General features: G+C 47.7%; 1 protein-coding gene across 1 annotated transcript; it reads left to right on the forward strand.

Moving 5' to 3' along the window:
• Window positions 1-1,964: 1,964 nt before the first annotated feature.
• LOC138754271 (calglandulin-like) lies at window positions 1,965-8,583 on the forward strand. Its single transcript, XM_069918257.1, has 5 exons — window positions 1,965-2,072; window positions 2,985-3,159; window positions 4,399-4,543; window positions 8,241-8,341; window positions 8,425-8,583. Exons 1-5 carry the CDS (start codon window positions 1,992-1,994, stop codon window positions 8,469-8,471), a joined length of 549 nt encoding a protein of 182 aa, XP_069774358.1. The 5' UTR covers window positions 1,965-1,991; the 3' UTR covers window positions 8,472-8,583.
• Window positions 8,584-10,475: the final 1,892 nt, after the last annotated feature.

Here is a 10,475-nt window from a genome sequence, read left to right on the forward strand (position 1 = left end):
CAGCAACGTTGGCTTTCCCTGGTACAGGTTGGCCTTTTGTGGACTAAGTCCTGGATTCCCAAATCCCTCAATGTTTCAAGAGTTCTCCAGGCATCTACCACATACATTCATGTAAAAGTTGACCCCCCCTATTTTTGGCCTCATCTGCCCTTCAAAACTCCCAATGCATTGACCGCAGATTCTCGCCTATGCCCAGCTGCTCACCCGTCCGAGCTCCCAATGCTTCATCTACAGACTTATCACCCAGTCCCAGCCACCCACCAGAATTCCCAAAGCCTTGAAAGACACAGGTACTTACCGTGGTCAAAAGTAGTATGTGTGTAATAGTCGACCCCATAAATATTGCGTTAAAAAATGGTATGCATGCAGGATGATTTTTTCTTCTACCTATGGCACTCAAACAGATGAGCTGATGTCTGTGGGATCCTCCTGTACACAATCAGCTGCCACCTTTCCTATTGGTCAGCAATGGCCACCCCTCCAATGTTCCTCATTGGACAGCCTAGAAGTGGCTGCAAATTTATTTTCTAGATCCCCTTCTATTTCAACACAGACAGTCCCCCAGCCCCCACTCCTTGAATGACTCTGTGTGCCACGGTAAGAGGATGAGGTTAGTGTTGCTCCATGTAACTCCCCAGCTGAACCCACCACATGTTCACCCACAACAGAATCCTTCCCATGCTGGGTTCTTAAATCTCCCCCTCACAATCCAGCTCACTCCCAACTCTTTAAAGTTTCCTCACCTCAGAGCCGGTCTTGTAATCATTAGGGGGCAAGTCTGATGTGAGTTCAGTGAAGTGTAGAGACCACCTGTTGCAAGTTTTTGATGCGATGGAAGCACATCTCTTCCTGCTATTCTGTTCTCTGGGTCATGGAGAACCCACAGGCTGATGCTCTTCGTTTGTAGATCTAATGAAGGGATCTTCCTGAAAGTGTTGGCCGATCGTTTCTCTTTGAACTCTGCATCAGTAATCTGTCACTGTTGTTTCTCTTGGGTATATCTTCTTTGAGGTTACATCGGAGTGACTGGAGGCAGACTGGAAGATCAGTTTGTTGGGGATCTTGGCTCTGTGCACTGCAATGGCGTGGATCTCCCAGTGGCCACCCATTTCAACTCCAACTTACCGACATATCTGTCCGTGATCACATGTACCGCCAGACTGAGCCGACCCACAAATTGGAGCAACAACACCTCATCTTCCAAGTGGGACCTCCAATGGGATGGCATTAACATCGATTTCTCTGGCTTTCATTAAACCTCTCCCCCCCCCCCACCGCCCCATATCACCTCTCCATTCCCTGTCTCCTTTTGCATAGACATGATAAATTCTTACCTGGTCCCTGATCACGTCCAATTAACACCTTTTGTTGGTCTGGATTCCTCCCCATTGTTTGAACTTTGAGACTTTCTGGCTCATTCTGATTATTTCCTTGAAGAAGGGCTGAAGCCGGAAATGTCTGCGATATTTTTACCTCCTGAAGATGCTTAAAAGATTGGCTGAGTTCCTCCAGCATTTTGGTGTGTTTTTAGAAACAATGCCAGATTTGTTTTGCTTTAACAATTGGGTAATGGTTTTTGAAGATCCAAAGTATATTACTTTCTTTTTAAACAGCTGGAGAGGCCCCGAATTTCTCTTTGAGGTACCTTCTCACGAAAAAAAGATCAAAAGAAGAATTACAACACAGTTAGAAGAAAGAGATTGTCCCAGGCGTAATGAACACTTACAGATTTGACAATTACTTTAGTCTCAAACAGATTTAGTCCTGATGAAGTATCCAGCTTCATAAAAACACAAATGGCATTTTACACTGTGATTCTGTTTGAATTTGGGTATTTTTCACAGGGAATTTATTACGCGAAATTGCATCTGAAAATCAATATGCACCATCCAGGAATAGATCTGATGAGAGCCTCTGTCAAGCCATAAAAGGCAGGTTCAACTTTTAAACCCATTGGGCGATGAGGGCGGACTCTCTCAATGATGTAAAAGATGTGCCTGTTTCCCGGGTGGCCTAGACCATTGGAAGATCAAGACTGCTCTCTGTCACGGGAACTGCACTCCCAAAGAATGGTGAGTAACAGCAGCAATTTCTGTGCCTGTGGCGATTCCTTGTCTCCGTGACTGGCTAAACAGATTGACTGGAACATTGATTTATCATTCAGATGTGGGCTGCAGGACTTTTTAAATAGATGTGAATTCAGGACTTCCCCTGTTTGTTAGTGCTTTGCAGTTGCTCTGAAGTTAGTGTGCATGCTCTCAGTAAATTGACTTTGTGTTAGATGCATGTGTTAAACACGAAAGTCTGCAGCTACTGTAATCTAAGTAAAAAGTCAAAGCTGGGAAACTCAGCAGATCAGTGTCCTTTATATAATAAAGATACTTAACTGGACATATGGCAGCTGCCTTACTGTTTGATGTTGATCGCCTGTCTTTACCACCTCCATTTCCAGAAGCTCCTTCCTGCGACACTGCCCATTCCTTCTCTCCATTCACATTTTTCCCTCCTCTTCTGTACATACCCTTGCTGGTGGAGTCTGGTGCCCTGTGACAGGGCCGGCAGTCCTTGGTCTCCTGTGGTGGGGCAGTGCTGAGGGAAAGGGTGCAGGGAGATGGAGATCTCAACTTGTACCCACTCTGCCTTCAACGTCCAACCCATTATTGTGAAACACCAGGTGACATCCTTGCAGCATTTGCCTTCTCTTCCCCATTTCAATAGGGTTACCTCTCAGCCTTCTAAACTCCAAAAATTACACAGCCGCTCCTCAATCCCTCACAAGCCCATGCCTTCAGCCCTGGAATCCACCTCATGAACCCTTGAATGGCCTCCAATCCTTCTTCAGATCAGACGGTTGAACACGGCATAAACACGGCATGAACACGGCATGAATGCGGCAGTGCTGGCCCTCTGTAACCCATATAATACTCCTTGAGTTGCCTAGGGTTTTTTTCCACCTCTTCATTTGCTGTTTGTGACTCCCCAAGCCTTCGACACTCCCAGACGAGCTGTTAAATGAATACAAGGGTGTGTTTGAGATGTTCGATGAAGAAGGCAATGGCTTGGTTAAAACGGAAGACTTGGCCAAACTGATGAGCCTTCTGGGGATCAACATAACTAAACGGGATCTGGCTCAGATGGCAAAGGATGTCGACAAGGAAGGTGAGAGGTCTCCATGTCTCCATGGAGCTCATGGGTGCACTGAAGGAGAATGAGATTGGTAATATCCCCATTAAATCAGGAGCATAGAGAGGTGCATGTATGAGACACGGTCATCCTGCTCACGACTTCAGGGAGATTTGTGTGGAAGGAGAACAGTCGGTGATGCCACCTCAAGACTAGGGCTTGGGAATGGCTCCCACTTGCATATTCACATTGAAGAGAAGCTCTAGATTCTCCACACCCGATCCCGACCCGTGTGGAGACAGGGATCCTCTGAAAATCAGAAAACCGCAGAAATACTCAGTGGATCAGGCAGCATCTGTGCAGGTGAACGGTTCAGTCAGATCCTGGTCCAAGCTCTAGTTCATAGTTCATACCTGCAGCACATCCTGTAGAACCAATGGGTTATCACTCCAAGCCACGATAGATCTAGGGAATAGATTCCTGCTCTCCCACCCCCTATCAGTTTCCCCTGGGGATCTTGTGTGAAAATGATCCTGAATAAAGAAAGGCCTCTCATAGCTTCCAGTATTGTGTCTAATATCTCTGTGTAGAAGGGCAGCACCAGTGTGTGTTTGTGGACAGGTGTGTGTCTGTGTGTTATAGCAGATACATGTGCAAGGGGATCGTGGGTATGTGGCTGTGTATGTGCGCACAGAAGGGTGTTCAAGTGTAGGTACAGACATGTATGCGTTTGCATGCTGGTATTTGTCTCGGTGTTAAGGAAGAGGTGTGTGTGTGTGTGTGTGTGTGTGTGTGTGTGTGTGTGTGTGTGTGTGTGTGTGTGTGCGTGCAGCACGCAGGCGTGTGAGTGTGTGTGTGCGTGTGTGTGCGCGCATGTGAGAGGATTGTGTGTGTGCAGCACGCAGGCATGTGTGTGTGTGCGTGTGTGTGTGTGTGCGTGTGTGTGCGCGTGTGTGTGTGTGTGCGCGCGCGCACGCAAGAGGATTGTGTGTGTGCAGCACGCAGGCATGTGTGTGTGTGTGTGCGCGTGTGTGTGTGTGCGTGTGCGTGTGTGTGCGTGTGTGTGTGCGTGTGTGTGTGCGCGCGCGCGCATGCGAGAGGATTGTGTGTGTGCAGCACGCAGGCGCAGGTGTGTGTGTGTGTGTGTGTGTGTGTGTGTGTGTGTGTGTGTGTGTGTGTATTTGCTTTTGGGTATTTACAATGGAGAATATCAGAGTTATGATATAAACTCAGCATCTGTGGTTGAGACAGTTTGCCATTTACTTTCTTCGACAGGGAAAGGTCTGTTCAACTGTGATAACTTCCTCATCTTGATGGGTGAATACCATGAGAAGGCAAAGAATCAAGACGAAGAGCTGAAGCAAGCCTTCCTGGTGTTTGACCCTGATCTGAAGGGCTACATTGAGTGGAACACATTGAAGTGAGTGGTTTCAGTCTCACACAGGAGATACTGACAGACTGGGGGCTCCAAGTATATCAACCTGCATGTCAAGGACCGTATCTGAGGGTCCGCTGTATCTGAGGGTCCTTGCCACTTGTACCTCCAGGGTGTGGGATTAAACCCCATTGACGAGACACAGGCAAAGTGAAGAACTCTAGGGAGGTCAGCTGAAGCAGAGGCTGGTCTTTGGGTAAATTGATGAGCAAGGATTTTCTTGCTGTTTTCGGGCTATGACAAGGATCCTCAAAGCCCTCAGTCTTTAACCGGATGACTGACATGGACATTCTGGTCTTCAGATGCTGCCATCTGTGGGATCTTGCTGTGTTTCATCTCTCCTTCACTGGGAGATCAAAGCTGTCTACTAATGATGGCACATCTCGCCTCAGTCTCCAGCTCCTTGCACTCCAAGCAGAGAAGTGTTTGTGTTTGAAGGATGTGAGAGAGGTTTCTGAGAAGTAGCTTTGGGGCTTGGAGGTTGACTGGGCCTTTCAGACAAGCAATGTCGGTCAGGGCATGATGGGGCATCCATTCTCATGTCCTTAACCCTGCAGAACAGGAAGTCCACGTCCACTCATTCTCCATTGGTAAAGCAGCCAGGCCTGCATGCAAAGGGCATAGACAACATCCAGGCAAATACAGGAGGGAATGCTCACTTTCAGGGGAAAGTCCAACTGGCCTTACCCCTACTGACTCTCCCACCATTGCATCCTTCTGGCATCACTCTTGACCAGGATCTCAGTGTGATCAGCCACAGAAATACCCTGGCTACAAGAACAGGTAACACTGGGTGTCCTGCCTATCTGGGAACACGCGGTGTCCTGCATATCCGTGAACACATGGTGTCCTGCGTATCCAGGGACACTGGGAACACAGGCTATCCTGCCTATTCAGGAACATGAAATGTCCTGCCTATCCGTGAACATACGGTGTCCTGCATATCCAGGAACACTGGGAACACAGGGTATCCTGCCTATTCAGGAACACGCGGTGTCCTGCCTATCCGTGAACACACAGTGTCCTGCGTATCCAGGGACACTGGGAACACAGGGTATCCTGCCTATTCAGGAACACTGGGTGTCCTGCCTATCCAGGGACACGCAGTGTCCTGCGTAGCCAAGAACATTGGGAACACAGGGTATCCTGCCTATTCAGGAACACTGGGTGTCCTGCGTATCCAGGAACACTGGGAACACAGGGTATCTTGCATATCCGGGAACATACCGTGTCCTGCCTATCTAGGAATACTTGGAACACAGGGTATCCTGCATATCCGAGAACATGCAGTGTCCTGCTTATCCAGGAACACAAGCTGTCCTGTATATCTGGGAACACTAGGAACACTGGGTGTCCTGCCTATTCAGGAACACACGGTATCCTGCCTATTCAGGAACACGCATTGTCTTGCGTATCCAGGAACACTGGGAACACAGAGTATCCTGCCTTTCAGGAACATGCGGTCTCCTGCCTATCTGGGAACACACAGTGTCCTGCGTATCCAGGAACACTGGGAACACAGGGTATCCTGCCTATTCAGGAACACTGGATGTCCTGCCTATCCAGGAACACGCAGTGTCCTGCCTATCCAGGAACACGCAGTGTCCTGTGTAGCCAGGAACACTGGGAACACAGGATATCCTGCCTATTCAGGAACACGCGGTGCCCTGCCTATCTGGGAACACACGGTGTCCTGCATATCCTGGAACACTGGGAATACAGGGTGTCCTGCCTATCTGGGAACACTGGGTATCCTGTATATCCGGGAACGCACAATATCCTGCGTATCCAGGAACACTGAGAACACAGGGTATCCTGCATATCCGGTAACACGCGGTGTCCTGTGTATCCAGGAACACAGGGTGTCCTGTATATCTGGGAACAGCATGAACACTGGGTGTCCTGCATATCAGGAACACAGGGAACACAGGGTGTCCTGCGTATCCAGATACACTCAGTGCCATTGGGTGCACTGAGGAAATGATCAATTGTCTCAGGTTTTCCATCTTTAGACAGGTTGCTTATGGAACGCTGACCAGGGAAAGTCATGCGAGGGTCAGCCTCATCAGCACCATGTGTACTGACCCAACTGCCCATCAACACAGGGGTTTTAGCTGTTGCACACTGCAGTGTGGCAGGACAAGTTCAGCAGTGGCAGGGCCAGTGTAGCAGTGTCAAGGCCAGGGCAGATGTGACAGGGCCAGTGCAGCAGTGGCAGGACCAGTGCAGTGTGGCAGGGCCAGTGCAGCAGTGGCAGGGCCAGTGCAGTGTGACAGGGCCAGTGCAGCAGTGACAGGGCCAGGGCAGATGTGACAGGGTCAGTGCAGCAGTGGCAGGGCCAGTGCAGTGTGACAGGACCAATGTAGTGTGGCAGAACCAATGCAGCAGTGGCAGAGCCAGTGCAGTGTGACAGGACCAATGTAGTGTGGCAGAACCAATGCAGCAGTGGCAGGGCCAGTGCAGTGTGACAGGACCAGTGCAGCAGTGGCGGGACCAGTGTAGTGTGGCAGAACCAGTGCAGCAGTGGCAGGGCCAGTGCAGTGTTACAGGGCCAGTGCAGAAGTCACAGGGCCAGTGCAGCGTGACAGGGCCAGTGCAGAAGTTGCAGGGCCAGTGCAGAAGTTGCAGGGCCAGTGCAGAAGTTGCAGGGCCAGTGCAGAAGTTGCAGGGCCAGTGCAGAAGTGGTAGGGCCAGTGCAGAAGTGGTAGGGCCAGTGCAGAAGTGGTAGGGCCAGTGCAGAAGTGGCAGGGCCAGTGCAGAAGTGGCAGGGCCAGTGCAGCAGTGCTGGAGGCAGAGCCTTTCCTTTGCAATGTTAAATCAACACCGTCTGGCATCTCTGTGGTTGTAAAGAATCACATTGCAGTGTCCCTCGAAGAGCTGGTTGCAGTATCTAGAAGCCAAAGTTTTGACCATGAGCCTTGATCATGTTACTGTTGATGGGATTTTCCTGTGTACGGCTGCAATGGGGAACATATCAGAATCTCCACTGGTTAAAAGAGGAAATGATGTCTTGACGAACTGTTCCAGATGGTAGGACAGGTTTAGATTCAGCTCAATGCCAGCAGAGGGCAAGCTGACCTTTCCAATGGAGAGATCCTTTGGAGAGGATTGGACGACAGAGGGGATCGACACAGATCTCCCTGAACCTGCTGCATTTTATCTGTGCTGAGAGCTGCAGGAACAACTCCTTGGGATGTGATGTGATGTTTCAGTCCCACCAAAGGTTGGATGCAGAACAGATGTTTCTCGCAGCTGTGGAGTCTAGAACCGGGGCCACAACATCAGTAATAGGCTGTTTAGACTGAGATACCAAGTAACTTTGTTATTGAGTGGTGGTAAACATTTGGGATGCTCTACCCTAAGGATTGTTGATATCCTGTTACATAGTTTATTTAAAGCACAGATGGATAAATTTCTGATGTTGAGGGATTTGGGGATGAGATACAGAACAATCTCCTGATCCCATTCCTCATCTTCCCCAGTGTTCTTAAAAGAGAGAGAAATGTAACACAACACAGACTATGGGCAGCATAGTCAAGATGGGCTGAAGGGCCTGTCTGTGGTGTTGACTCCATGAAACTGGGACGAGTTAACTCCCACCTCTGCCTACTTTTCAATAATTCATCCACAAAACAGGAAGATTTTCTTATCATAACCATGTTTCCTTCTTGTGGTTTACCAGGTATGTCCTAATGAATGCTGGGGAGCCCCTCAATGAAGAGGAGGCCGAATTCATGATGAAGGAAGCTGATAAAGATGGTGATGGCACCATTGATTACCAAGGTAGTTTGAGTAACAAATTCATCAGCAATGGTGAATGGTTCAAACTCTGGCCACACTGACATACGCCCCTATTTCTTTTCCAGAATTTGTTGATATGATGACTGGTGAATCATTCAAACTGATCAAGTAAGTTCTTCTGAAGGAAAATTTCCAACTGAACAGTGAATTACCAGTGACAGCCACTATGGGCAAAGTTCCATCAATACTCTGTACACAATAACAAATATATGTGTTTTTTTTAATTTTGAGACCTCATTTTCTTTTGCCTCACGAAGTTACACAAATTAGAAGAGATAAACCTGATAGTATGGGCTTGTGTCCAAAATTTCTTTGTAATGTCAGTGGGTGTTTGGAACTGTATGTTCGTGTGTAATAGTTAATACCTTGTAAAAGTCGCACCCATCCGAGCTCCTGATACCTGACTGCAGAATTACCACCCAGTCCCAGCCCCCGCCCCCCAACCATGGTGAAGAAGGCTTTTAGAATGCTGGCCTTTATCAATCATTGCATGGAATATAGGAGTTGGGAGGTGATGTTGAGACTGTATAAGACGTTGGTGCGGCCTAATTTGGAGTTAATCCCCTCTCTAGTCCACCTCCCTGCACAATGCCCATAATTATAGGAAGGTAAATACATGGTAAATTATAGGAAGGATATAAACAGAGTGGAGAGAGTGCAGAGAAGGTTTACCAGAATGTTACCTGGGTTTAAGCATCTAGCGTATAGGGAGAGATTGGACAGATTAGGTCTTTATTCTTTGGAGCGTAGAAGGTTGAGAGGGGATTTGATAGAAGTATTTAAGATTATGAAAGGGATAGACAGAGTGGATGTGGATAGACTATTTCCGTTAAGAGGAGGAAAGATTAAAACAAGAGGACATGAGTTAAGAATTAAGGGGCAGAGGTTTAGAGGTAACATGAGGGGGAACTTCTTTACTCAGAGAGTGGTAGCCGTGTGGAATGAGCTTCCGGGAGAAATAGTGGCGGCGGAGTCAATTGTATTATTTAAGAAAAGGTTGGACAGGTATATGGATGAGAAGAAGATGGAGGGTTATGGGCATTGTGCAGGGAGGTGGGACTAGAAAGGGGTGTTTGGTTCTGTGCGGACTAGAAGGGCCTAATGGCCTGTTTCCATGCTGTAAATTGTTATGTTATGTTATCTTATGTTATGCTTTAACATCCAGTCCCGGCCACCCCCCCCACCCCATCTGAGCCCCCGGTGCTTTATCAGATTTCATTGAAAAGGTTGCTTTCTTTATTTCTTCCTCCAAGATGGGTTCCCACCATTCTCTGTGAAGAGATTTCCCCTTCACGTTCCCCTTAAACCTTTCCCTTTTCACCCTTAATCCATATTCTCAGGTTTGTACCTCACCCACCCTCAGTGGAAAAAGTCGATCTACGTTTACTCTGTTATCCCCCTCATAATTATAAATACCTCAATCAAATCTCCCCTCATTCTTCTATGCTCCAGAGAATAAAGTCCTAACCTGTTTAATCTTTCCTTGAACTCAGTTCCTGGAGTCTGGGCAACATCATAATAAATTGTCTCTGCACTCTTTCTATCTTATTGATATCTTTCCTGTGGTTAGGTGACCAGAACTGCACTCAATACTCCAAATTTGGCCTCACCAATGTCTTCTACAACTTTACCATAACATTCCAACTCCTACACTCAATACTTTGATTTATGAAGGCCAAGATGCCAAAAATTCTCTTTACAACCCTATCCACCTTAATGCCACTTTCAAGGAATTATGCATCTGTATTCCCAGATCCCTCTGTTCTACCACACTCCTTGATGCCCGACTATTTACCATGTAAGTCCTTTCTTGGTTTGTCCTTCCAAAATTCAACACCTAACACTTGTCTGCATTAAATTCCATCTGCCATTTTTCAGCCCATTTTTCCAGCTGGTCCCGATCCCTCTGCAAACTTTGAAAACCTTCTTTGCTGTCCACAACATCTTCGATCTTAGTGTCATTTGCAAACTTGCTGATCCAGTTTACCACATTATCATCCAGATCATTGATACAGATGACAAAAAACAATGGTCCCAGCACTGATCCCTGAGACACCACTAGTCTCAGGCCTCCGTTACTCTCTGCCTTCTCGTGTCCAGCCATTAACAAATTCAG

The sequence above is a fragment of the Narcine bancroftii genome, chromosome 2 (assembly GCF_036971445.1).
Source record: "Narcine bancroftii isolate sNarBan1 chromosome 2, sNarBan1.hap1, whole genome shotgun sequence".
Lineage (NCBI taxonomy): Eukaryota > Metazoa > Chordata > Chondrichthyes > Torpediniformes > Narcinidae > Narcine > Narcine bancroftii.

Excerpts from the sequence above, each read along its gene's own strand:
- LOC138754271 (XM_069918257.1), top strand. The coding sequence starts at position 1,992 with ATGTGCCTGTTTCCCGGGTGGCCTAGACCATTGGAAGATCAAGACTGC. Across the intron at positions 4,544-8,240 it reads ATTGAGTGGAACACATTGAA|GTATGTCCTAATGAATGCTG; the intron begins GTGAGTGGTTTC and ends GTGGTTTACCAG. Across the intron at positions 8,342-8,424 it reads TGGCACCATTGATTACCAAG|AATTTGTTGATATGATGACT; the intron begins GTAGTTTGAGTA and ends TTTCTTTTCCAG.